The sequence below is a fragment of the Triturus cristatus genome, chromosome 1_2 (genome assembly GCF_964204655.1).
Source record: "Triturus cristatus chromosome 1_2, aTriCri1.1, whole genome shotgun sequence".
NCBI lineage: Eukaryota > Metazoa > Chordata > Amphibia > Caudata > Salamandridae > Triturus > Triturus cristatus.
The window spans coordinates 89,395,375-89,408,297 of NC_140580.1; the positions used below are offsets into that span (position 1 = coordinate 89,395,375).

Consider the following 12,923-nt stretch of genomic DNA (forward strand, 5'->3'; position numbering starts at 1 on the left):
GTTTCACACACGTTATAGTTTGGAATTAGCATTTAAAAAACCTTGCAAATTCACTTAAAAAACCATAGGTTTCACACACGTTATAGTTAGCTGGACATTTCCCTCGTAAAAAACCAATGAAATTCCCCCGTTATAGTTAGTGCAGGCAACTATAACTCACGCGACCGCAATCCTCTGCTGATGACGTCAGATATTACATCACTGATGACATATGTCTTTCTGAAAAATAAATATTTGTAATATATGTATAGCTAAAGATTAATGGAAGAAGACATGGGTAAATAGGTGTCTAAATACAGTGATGTAATATCTGACGTCATCAGCAGAGGATTGCGGTCGCGTGAGTTATAGTTGCCTGCACTAACTATAACAGGGGAATATCATTGGTTTTTTACGAGGGAAATGTCCAGCTAACTATAACATGTGTGAAACCTATGGTTTTTTAAGTGAATATATATATATATATATTCACTGAAAAAACCATAGGTTTCACACATGTTATAGTTAGCTGGACATTTTACTGATAAAAAACCTATGAAATTCCCCCGTTATAGTTAGTGCAGGCAACTATAACTCACGCAACCGCAATCCTCTGCTGATGCTAATACTGTATTTAGACACTTATTTGCCCATGTCTTCTTCCATTAAATTTTAGCTATACATATATTACAAATATTTTTTTTTCATAAAGACACATATGTCATCAGCAGAGGATTGCGGTTGCGTGAGTTATAGTTGCCTGCACTAACTATAACGGGGGAATTTCATAGGTTTTTTATCAGTAAAATGTCCAGCTAACTATAACATGTGTGAAACCTATGGTTTTTTCAGTGAATTTGCAAGGTTTTTTAAATGCTAATTCCTAACTATAACGTGTGTGAAACCTATGGTTTTTTCAGTGAATTTGTACGGTTTTTTAAATGCTAAGTTACTTTACGCCATTCGTGGCGTGCGCGCCCACTTAACGCAGTTCGTTCCGTGCGCGCACGGTGCGCTTCGCGCACGGTGCGCGCACAGTGAGCACGCGGTGCGCTTCGCGCACCGCGCGCCCACTTTACGCAGTTAGTGCCGTGCACGCACGGTGGGCACGCGGTGCGCTACGCGCACCGCGTGCCCACATTACGCTGGATGGGCCATGTAGCCACGGTGCGCTTCGCGCACCGTGCGCACATGGAGGGCATATTATGTGCTTCGTTGTGCAAGGTAAACTTTTAGATTTTCATTGCTTATATATGTCATGCACAAATGGTGCTCTTCGGGCGGCATTTGCACACGGGGTGGGGAGAGTATGGTTAATTTTTTTTTTTTTAAACATTTACATTTTCATTGTATTTATATGCCATGTACAAATGGTGCCCTTCGGGAACCATTTGCACACGGGGGGGGGGGGGGAAGAGTATGGTTCATTTTTTTTTTTTAAATATTTTTTACCGTACGCGTACGGTAAGCGTAATCGGCGATTTTTCGAAGAAAAAAAAATATTGACTTTTTGCCTTGGGGGTTCTTTGGGGACACCTTCATCAAGGCTAGGTGGTTAGGAGCTGTCTAAACAGCCCCTTTACATGTTTTTTGCCTTAGTTTTTCCTCCCCCCCTCAGAGTGCGAGAGAGAAAATGGCGGCCGCCGCTTCCTGGTTTCGACCGATTAGAATGTTTACTAAGATCTAACAGCCAATCAGAATCGCGCTCGCGCACGTCACCGTACGCGTACGGTAAGCTTACCGTAAGCGCACGGTAAGCGCACCGTAAGCTGCCTCAGATATATATATTGATTTAAATGCTATTTTCTCAGGAACTACTGAACAGATTTACACCAGACCTACAAAAGGCACTTCCTTGACCTGAGGACTACCTCTCTGCCAAATTTCAAATAATTCTGTTCAGCCGTTCGGGCTGTAGCTGTGTCTAAAGGTCCTATGGAAAAATGCATGGGAAAAACGCGTTTTGGGACCCCCCTTTTTTCTCAGCCCCCGCTTGACGAATCCCCCCGAGACTTTCAGGGTAGGAGCGGAGCGTAGCGCCCCACCTATTTTGAAAATTTCGCGAGGATTCGTCGACCGGCGCCAAAGTTATTCCAAATAGAATGTTGCGGATTTCCTATGGAAACAGGGTCCTAACTATAACTACCTACTGGCGACCGCCAGTAGGTAATATATATATATATATTATATATTTTTTTCTTCTTTTGCCATTTGATGTATTTCATGGGAATGACTTCCTGACCCAGGCAAAACTTTGCCTCTTGTGACTTATGGCCACTTCCCACACTCAACAATGGTAATAAGCAGCTTATTGCAATCCGGACTGTTTATTGAATAGTGGTTTCTAAAGTGTTATGCGTGCCAAGCAGGACTCTTTAGCGGGAATGTGGGGTGGGCACATTTGCAAAGATGGTAGGAGCATTCCGAAAAGCTGAAGGAAATTGATTAGATTCCGATAAGACTGTAGCAAATGGTTTGTGAGCCTGAGCATCTGATCCGCAAGTTGAAAACCGCTGGTACTTGTCTTCAGACTTGTCTGACTGTAAACCAAATCATTTGTAATGCCGGATAGTCCTCTCTGTGGCTATGATTACAGACAGTTTAAGGGGACAGAAAAGCTATGTGACCCTAGTCTTCCAGAAAATACTTAGATGTAGTGGATCAGCACAAACTCTGGTAAAATCTCTACCGATCCGCCGTTGAAGCTCTCTGTTGTCATGATTTGCGTTTAGGAATGTACACAATTCTAGTGGGTTGTGTATTGTCACTTTAAGTGAATTTGGCTTCCAATTCTGTAGTTTGGCTTTGAAAGCTCAGCAGTGTTTACTACAAAAATCTTTACTAGGTCTAATTCTGGGCACGGATAACTCAGAATTCTGTTTCTTCTGACGTGCCACATCATTAGGTCTCGCCGGAGACTGCGAATAGGCTGTTGCTTGCAAAATCCTTTGAATAATTTTTGACTACAGGAGTCCCCCTGAGACCACGGAGTCATTAATCCCTTGATGTTATGGTGGATATTAATAAACAAACAAGTAGTCGATAGGTAAGACTTACTTCTACCTTATTACACGTACAAAGGATTAGCATGGATAGTAGGCATCCAGTGTGCCTGATGAAGGTCCGAAACCCAATGTGATCTTATGTAAGGACTGAAACATGTTGGCACACAAACAACCAGAGGATGATTGAGACCTAGATTCTCATCAATAATTTATTTTAGCCCTGCCCTGTGTCCCCTCTGAATAAAGGGAATTCCTTTGGGTTTATACTGAGGCTCTTTACTACATCCTGGATCCTACACTTATCCAATACTATTTATTATTAACTCCTTCGCTGTGAGGTGAAGGTCACTGTATCGTTGTATGAAGGTAGGATAAATAAGCTGATGATTAAGCATACCACAATAATGTGGGTGAGACTCTATCTCACCAGTATCAACAGGATTGCTTCCATGAGATTCATGTACCTTGAAAATAATCATAGGGTGGATGCTACTATCATATCTGTTTATGTTGCTAAACCGTGCCAAAGGTATGTGAAAAACAAAACATCCTACACAAAGTGAAATCTATCAGTAGTAGCAGAGGTGCAATTGTGACTGTTGCATAAAAGTATATTAATGAAAACCTTAGATTGTGGCTTCTAGGCATTTTGACAAGAAATATTGTGTATTTGAGGTTTTCTTAAAAGAAATTTAGATTGCGCTTTTCTGGTACATGGTGTATGTCTATGGACTAGTCCTAGGCTTGTGACCTCAGTCTATTTAAACATGGAGACCTCCGTCAGATTTCAGAGATGTACACTGTGTACTTGTTCTGCAGGATGTAATGTCCATTTTTCTTATGTATATTCATTCCGCATGGAGCACACATCAAAAACTTAAAATGTCTTTTGGAGCGTAAGTAATTGTTCTTAAAACCTAATGGAATAGTTCTGATTTTATCTACTTCTGAAGGACAAATGTACTGAGCAAGCCATGCTGCTTTTCAAACTTCTGACTTGCAAGTTTGAGACCCCTCGAAGGCACTCCATTTTCACCTCCCCAATGTCATAGACTGGGGTAAGCGTGTAGATCGGTAATGCTCCAAGACCTTCCTAGCCCCCTAGTTGTGCCCACATTTACATAAGGCGTCTGAGTCCTGTCACAAGCCTGTTTAGAAGGCTTACACTATTTTGGGCATAAAAGTGAACTGAGCTATGCTTAGTATTACACATGATACTCTTGGGATTGCTTAGCAGTTTAAGTTGCTAATTTATTCATAGCTATGGAACATAATCACTTTATTCACAAAAGAGAAACACTTGGCACAAATTCTATGCACATGTTGTTATTGACTTGTGTTTGTGATTGATACCATGGCACTCTTTATTACCATTGCAGGAGTGGAAAGTATGTGTACAAACCGCTGATGAACCGAACATGTTGTCCCCAGTACACTATAAGGTAAGGCGTGCTTTCTGTGCGTGGGTGTATTTTCCTTGGGAAGCTTGCCTGTGCTGTATCTCGGCTGCGTATGAAGCTTGCACTGTTGCCTATTTTGTACCATTTAACTGCAGCTCCTTGTGCTTTAAGTGTTGTGTGTGGGAATGGAGTTTGCACTCCTTGTGTTCTGTGTGTGTGCATATGCTCAGGCTGAATGGGTTATACATGTATTTATGAGAAAAATCTTGAACTTTTCTTCTTCTCTGATGTAGTCCTTAAATTATTATATTTACTCTAGCAAAAACAATTATACAGGTGAAAAGATGTGCTCCATGTGCTTAAATTATGTGGCAGAAGTAGTACGAGTAAAACTGTTGTCTGTCAAGAAGTAGAAATAACACCATGGAAAGGCAGATACAAAAGTGATAAAGGAAAGCCATATATGCTCGGAGGAAGGAAACCCCAGGCAATCAAACATCTGACCAACGTACCATAGGAAGGGCTAGGGACACTGCTGCTCAGGGCCAGGGTAACCTTGCGGGTGATAGTGTGGTTTACAAATATACATAACCTAACTTCCCAGATACTCCTTGTTTGAATACATTGGTAGTAGAGAGAAAGCAAATGTGAAGTTGTCATGAAGATGGTGTTGAGGTCCTGCAAAAAAATTGCTGAATGGAAACTGGTGACATTCCTTTGCGATAAATACTCATTGGAAACGCTTTTGCATCCATAGTGCTACATTAGATGCACCAATGTGTATAGAAGCTCATTTATTAAGGTAAGAGTATGGTTCGTGATAGCAAAACTAAAGTTTGGTAGGGTTGCAAATCAGTTTGAATCATCCTTCCTGAGGGAGCTGAGGAGGGTTTGCAGAGAATCACTGCTAAACTATTTATTGGACATTGGAGACCAACTTGATGCAGCTGGACAAAAAAAATAGTTTGTGTGTGTTGGGATGGAAAAATTCCTTGCATGGTGACAGACGTGTAACACTGCCCTGAATGCCCCAGCTGCAATCATATCTGGATCTCTGCTGCAGATTTTTGTTGACATGGGCTAACACGAATCATGCGTGTGCACCACGACAAAGTCCTGTCTCAAGGATTGCTGTCTTGTTGGACTGGGTGGGGTGCCCAAAATGATGCCCTCATAGTAATGAAAGGCTACTGCCTTTGTCAGTAGTTAAGTAGAAGGCCTTTTACTTTTGTCATTGGAGTGAGGCCTACAGGCTCACTCATGTAAAGGTCTGCTGCTGTGTGCTTAACTCACTCTTGGTCTACATCAAGTTAGTATGTAGTGCTGTGCAGTGCAGGTGTGTTGTTTGAATGTGCTGGGTGTACCTGTGCCTGTGAATGGTACAATACATAAAATATTCTAGATACCTTTTTTGGAGACCCAGGGCTGACTGGATGAGCATGAAGAGGTAGGGGAATGCCCACTCAGACAGATTTGTGGATTGCTGCATACTTGTGAGCTGGGTGGGACACACACTCTAGAGGAAGAAGAGCGAGACACTTCTGTACACTTCAAAGGGTGCTCTTTGATTCTGGAAAGGAGTCTGGACACATCTCAGGAAGGAGATGGGGCTGATAAGAGGATCATAAAGAGCAGGGCAGGTCCCTGGGGTAACCTTTTCAGGCACATATTACTGTGGCTTACATCCAGGTCTGAAAGTATAGTTACTCCCATGGCCTGTGATTTGGGGTTATCAGATTTGGAGTTGCTTCTGCTGGGACATACTGCTTTCTGGAGGAAGGTCAGGGCAAAGGAGTGGTCAGTACAAAATAAAGCAGACCCTCAATAAAAACGTAAGCCTCAGACCCTATATAAAATTTGGTGTCTAGAATAGTTTTTAAGAAGGGGAGTTCTAGGCCTCCAAATTTGTCAACTGTCAAGCAGCTAGTTGGGGTGTGCGTAGAGGAGAAGCTCTGCAAGATTTCTGAGTTTGAGGAGATTGCTGCTCAACCGATCGGACCATCGCCCGTGTGTAGGTTTTAGTCTGCGACTTGTGTGCCAGAGGGATCCGGCATGAAGTTAGCAGTGGTCAGCATCACTGCCATGGCGCTCGAGCAATAACTGGTGCAGAAGGAAGCCTGCAACCCTGTATACCAGGTGGGGCTGCCGTGAATATTCCTTCCATGCTGACCAGGCTGTTGGCCATGCATGGAGTAAGGACAGTGACCCTGAATGCCTGGTGAGGCCACCGGAAATAACAGGGACTATTGAGTGGTTCAAGCCGTTGCTATGAGGAGAGACCTCCTTTGTGACCTGTGCGACCTGAGCCTCGACTGAGGCCCGGAACCAAAGCATCCTACCCTCCACCTGTTGAACGGTTCAGAGGAACTTAATTCTCACTGAAGGTAGTGCCGTGGACGCCCAGGCACTGTCCCTGCAAAGCGAAGAGTGCTACTCACCACCTGTAGCTGCAGCCGCTCCCTGCTGAGACTCTGGTCCCGCTAACCTTGCCCGAGCAGGTAAGACTGATTGCTGATCTGGAAGGCCCCAGTGGAAACTTGTTCTGCTACTTAGCGCTTCGGGTGCTTGGACACTTTCAACTTTGCCGAGAGTTGGAATGGGACTCCGGAGAGACTGACTACTAGTGGGGACCTAACGTGAATGTCGCCTTTAAAGAATGTGGAATAACCACTACCGCTAGAGAAAGGGAAGTGGGACTCTGGGACCTGCCTATTGAACACTAGAGCCCTTACCTTAAGGCCTGTGTGCATTGTTTATGCATGTCATATTTACTTTATGCTCGTATATAAATACTCCTTTTGTCATAAAGAAAGTATTTGACTGGACAATCATTTATTGATACTGTTGAAACTTATTTTGAGTTGTGAGCCTGTGTTCACCTCCTACCTCCCCCTCCCCTAGAGAAGTGTTAAACTTCTTGTCCTGTGGCTACCACTGAGAGTCAAGTGCTAAAGGGGCACTTGACCCAGTTGCTGAGGACCCATAGAGGGTCGGGCACTGGGACACCCGGAGGAAAAGGCTCAACCCTCACGGTTGGTCCCCACAACTCCTGCTTGCCTTGCGGCTCTCAGAAAGGACCTTCACAAAAGTGGAAGCATAGGAAAAATTTGAGATTGGAGTTCTGAAAACCAAACCTTGTGGTGGAAAAAGTAATGGAATTGTATGAAAATGAGAGGTGGAACATCTTGAAGAGTTATGATCCGAGAAACCAAGGCCGCGGATTTTCACTAATGGAATATCAGGCCCAGTATTTCTGATGTATTTCTTTGGTTGTGTAACTTCAGTCATCTAGTTTACTCCATCCAAAACTAATTAAGATGGCATTTTGACCCCTCTTTAATGATTTGGTTGAGTCTTTGCCAGGAAAAAGTCTGCATTTGTTGGAGCATTCCTGTTTTTAAGTGAGGGGTATTACTAACTGTTATAAATCTCCACTGGTCAAATATTAGAATATCTAGTAGTGAAATAAGCAGTTTGTCTTTGCTGAGGGGCGTGATTATAGAGGAAGCCTAGAGTAAATTTTGAGGTAAGGTACTGAAGTATCCCCCAAACATATTACGATATGAGAGATGAATCGCATGCAGCTACACGTGTCAAAAGCCCACACTGAAATTTAAAGGTGAGTATACCAGCCAGGTGACTTGTAAGTCCGAGGAGGCAAAACAGATGGAGTAAACATGGGATAATGTGATCATGATTTTAAACTGTGCATTGTCTTGGCTGAAATCAACAACTGACCGAAATGTTCTAAATACATCTGACACTCTATATCTTCCTCGAGATTATGTACCAAGTGGAATAAATCAACATCAGCTTAATTGCTTTTGATAAGTTTGAGCAATGTCAAAAAGCAGAGGATCAGAGAAGTATAACTACTCACATAAATCGGGTAACACTCACAGCAGCACACAGTCCCTCTCACCAAGCACACTGTGCATCCAAGACAGCAGCGCCCACCAAAAATCGAGAAATATATACATTATTTAAATTGTCTAATCATCGTCTGATGAAGAGAACAAACATGTTTGCTTAATGCCAGAGCTACATTTAAAACTTCCTTCTGAGAACTAAAGTTCATTCACCTGAGGTCTTTCTTCACAGTACACACAAATAAGTTGCTAATTCATATCAGAGTAGTGGTCTGGCAAATGATTGCATACATCATTGACAACCAAATTGTTGGTTTTGCCTAAAACCCCCACAGCATGTGTATAAAAACGAATGACTGTACATGAACAAATGTATGTTTTGTTTGTTTGCTTATATACAAATCTCGCAGCAATTAATACATTGAGATACTTATGTTAGAAAACAAATTGGCCCACTGTTACAATGTTGTTTATAATTTTTGTAGGCAAATTGAGAATTATTGATTCTAGACATTATTTCCGAAAAGGCTTAAGAATTACTGAGACACAGTGAGGTGCTGACTTTTGTAAGTAGCACGTACATTATTAGATTGAATCTGGGTCCGTGGCTCACAGAGTACTGCGCTGGATCCCAGTTATCAACTGCATCTCCTTTATGGTAGTATGCTTTGCTTTCAAATTCCATCAGGACACTCAGAACCTTACCTCCAGATCACAAAATTATCTCCTAGTAGCAATCTACAAAGTAAAGAGAAGTCAGTATTAGTAGTTTCTAGATTGCATCTGAGTATCTGAGGTGGCTGAGCATTCAGTCGTTTTCCATGTAGGCGCACTCTGTGTGAAATGCCTCAACATTAGGCTCTCAACTACTCTTGCTGCCTTCAAGGCAAAAGTTGCGGATGAGCTTGTTTAATTAAGCAGGACTTATTAAAGCATAGCCAAGAGACTTTACGTGCTGTTTGTTGTGGTAGATGTAGTTTTGAGCGTTGTGTCCAGTTCTGGAAGTTACATCTCTAACAAGATGTAGCTGGATTGGAAGACAGTTCACAGTGAAACTTGCAGAATGGTGCTAGTCCTCCATCATAAGTCTTATGCATTAGTATTTATTTAACCACTGCACTTGTTAAACAGACTTTTGTGGTCGCATTTTACAGTGCCTAGCACCATAATGGAGTGGTAACAAAAAAACGACTTGAGAGAAGTGGTGAACGTGGTGATACAAGTCCCATTACAGCAGTTAGTGAACTTCACACATCAGAGAAAAGTGAATAATGTAACCGATGTACGTGGTGTCTACCATGTGGAAGTGGGAGAGATGTGACTTCATGTTGACGGAAGGTGTGTTTGATAATTTTAATGATGCTTAGAGAAATGGCAGATAACTGCTGCAGCATGAATAGGAAATGGTCCAGGTGCCAGTAAATTACCTAAAGTTTATGGGTGGTGGCAGAGGGCTTAGGGTGGTTCTAAGTTTTATTGTCTGCTCTCTGGAAGTACAGGGAGATGGCCTGTGCAAATTAGAGGGGCAGACATGGCTCGTGGAGTTATGTTCTAATTCTAGAATGAGGGACTTGTATAGGAGCTAATGGTACACTGAATAAGCCTGACTGATGTCTGTAGGTGATGGCGGGGTATACCTGTGAATATTAAAGGAGGGGAAAAACTGAGGATTTTCAGGAGGTTGAAAAAGTATTACGTTGATACTGGAGTGGAGGACCTTGTTATCCAGCGTGCTAAGCATCATTTCATATATTTGTCTGAAACACACCCTAGTTGGTCTGGGTGTGGTGGCTCAGTGGGCTAATGTATCCACTTCAGGAATCTGTTTTGACTTTAAGGTCACAAATGTACATTTCAAAGGGTGCACTCTGCCTATCACCCCTCTGAAGTAGATTAAATGGCCGCAAATTAGTTCGGTAACAATAAACCTTTGTTATTCACTGCCAAGATACCTGTGCACTTTACAAGTACCCAGCAATTAAGATACAGTGCAAACCTGGCTCAATGACATAACCTTGATCTCTTCGAACCCCAACTTTCACCGATTGCCAGATCAATTGAATTCACCCTGGACACCAGTCTCAATATCAAGGAATCCATTGCCAAAAAAACAAAGATGGTCTGGTACCAGCTCTCTCGTCTAAAGAAAGTCAAATAGTTTCTTCCAGAAAGCAAATTCAGAACTGCTGTCCAAACCCTTGTATTCTCTCATCCAGATGGTGGTAATGCACTGCTAAATGGCCTCCCAGACTCCACACTGGCACTAGTGTCAGCTGCTGCACGTCTCTTCCATGACCTGAAGAATTATGATCACATCACCCCCACCATGATGGAACTCCATTGGCTCCCCTTGCCAACCCGCACCATCTTCAAAACCAGCTGCTTCATATTAAGAGCATCACGACCAGCACTCTTGCTTATCTTCCAGGAAAGCTCACCATCCCTGGTGGTTCTCAGCACACTCAGTCATGATACAATCAAACTGTAGATTGAAAAGTGTAAAACAAGTAAAAAGAAGACAAACGCCTTTTTCCATCAATGCACCCAGGATCTGGAACAACATCTCTGGATCCATCAGGATCATCCCAACGCTGCTCTACTGTAAGAAAGAGTTTAAGACTCCCCTCTTTAAAGGACACTACATCACACTGCATTTACTGTCTACAGCTCTGCTTCCTCTCATATTACTGGCTGATTTAAAGTTTGCCTTTGACCATGTACAGCGATCCACTGCCTTTTGGCTAGGTTGACTCAAAGGAAATACAACGTACATACATATATACACACATTGTGTTATATTTTGCATTATGAGCAGTTTTTGAGTACTCGGGGTGGTACTGAAGGAAGTGTGGAAGTAGATCCTGGGGAGAACCATGGCAGCTGCCATGCTGAAGTTGTTTTCAGTACTACAAGCAAGGGCAGGGAGTGTGATGAAAAGTAGTCTTGGATGACACCAAGGCAGCCACTAACCAACTGTAAAGAGGCTGAGTGATGATACCAGCCTCGGGTCGATCGATATTCCTACAGGAAGTGTACTGCAGAGGTAGGTTGCAGTTAGCTCAAGAGTTGTAAGTTGATTGGTAGAGATGAGCTTTCACGTCTGCAGGAGTCCTGTATGTTGTTGTATTGTATGTGTGGAGGGAGTTTGTTCAGTAACATTATTCTCTGTGTGCACTGGTCTGCCTACAAACCGTAATAGCTCATGACTACAGGATTAATAAACTTCATGACTGAGAGGATGGTGTGGATTTCACAGATTTCAAGCATATGACAGCTGGCAGAGTGGTTGTTCTCATGATGGTCTAAAATCTTGTTTTTTGTTTAACAAAATCCTAGGGGTTTATGCAGAGGTGGGATGATGACTACATTCAGTAGGGAGTTGAAAGAAGGATTGGCTTAAAGTGGATACAGAGAAGCAAATGATCTCTGTATTGTTGGAGTTGAGCACCATGCAGGGGGCAGCTATCGGTATTGGTAGCTCTAATCCAGGATCTTGAATCTCAATGCAGCAATTTGAGCACCTGGATCTCCTCCGCTTGCAACCCCGTTATTCCTCTCAAACTTTGCCTGCCTCATTGCAGATCTCCCTCAGCCCCTGATGTAATGAGTTTAGGATTGCTCAAAGTAATTGCAAGGCATTGAAATGTAAATGGAGGCTAGATTCTGATCTCATCCTGAAAACGAACTACTCCCTGACCATTAAGAAATGCAAAATCCTTTTTAAGCAGGCCAATCTCTTTCAATGTTGACAAATGTTCATGTGAAATCTCTGCTATTTTCAAAGATTTGTGTGACCCTTTTGCCTTTAAAAGTTGTATTCCCCCTTCCTAAAAGCTCTGATCAGAGCTAGCTTTCTGTTTTCAAATTAAGATTGCAAAATTTAGTGCTTTCACTCCTGATCTCTCTTTGGTATCTATCAAATCCCTCCTCTCTTCTTACCCTCGGAGTCTTTCTAATGCTGCCGCTTTACTGGCCTTTACCAATTTAACTGTTGAGTCTCTTTCTGCCCTTGCAGACGATTTTATAGCACCTCTGCTGCCTGAACTCTGTAATTTTTCTCTTGCAACTTCTATGGTCCTCGGTATCTAGACACTCCTCTACTAAAAGGTTCAGGTAGTTCCTACAGTGCTTAGCAACTACTGGTCTTTTTGCCTTACTTCCCTTCACTGTTAAAACCATTGGACAAATAATTTATTCCCAACTCTTCTCCTTCATCTAAGTAAGCAATCTTCTGGAAGATGCCCCGTCATGGTTATGTTCCAGTCATGGTCCAGAAACTGTGATATCTGTACCATTTTGAATCGGGATACTTTGCCACCTAGATCCTACATTATCTGTCCACAGCTCTTGATGTGGTCTCTCATGATGTTCTTATTGACCCGCTTTTTGATTGTGGAATATGTGAACAAGTGCTTGCTTCGATGGCAGTTTTCTGACAAATCGTACACAAACAGTTATCTTCCTCCATTCCGTTCTGCCTCCTTCCTGTGACGACACTGCAGGGTTCCTTCTTGAACCTCATGCCTCTTAATATCTATATCACTCCTCTCATCCGACTTATTAGTTCTTTTGGCTTAGAGATTTTGCCTTACGCTGATGTTCCCCAAATTATTGTACTGACCAACGTCACTTTTTCCACAACCAAGCCAATTTTTGTCATTCTTTGTTGG

At 42.6% G+C, this 12,923-nt stretch overlaps 1 protein-coding gene across 8 annotated transcripts in view; it reads left to right on the top strand.

The window, feature by feature from the left end:
* ATE1 (arginyltransferase 1) overlaps window positions 1-12,923 on the top strand; it is a 409,370-nt gene that overhangs the window by 55,668 nt on the left and 340,779 nt on the right. For all 8 annotated transcript variants that reach the window (XM_085602676.1, XM_085602719.1, XM_085602709.1 and 5 more), the window contains exon 3: window positions 4,364-4,426. In XM_085602676.1, coding sequence (XP_085458802.1) covers window positions 4,364-4,426 — 63 coding nt within the window. The remainder of the gene's footprint in view (window positions 1-4,363; window positions 4,427-12,923) is intronic.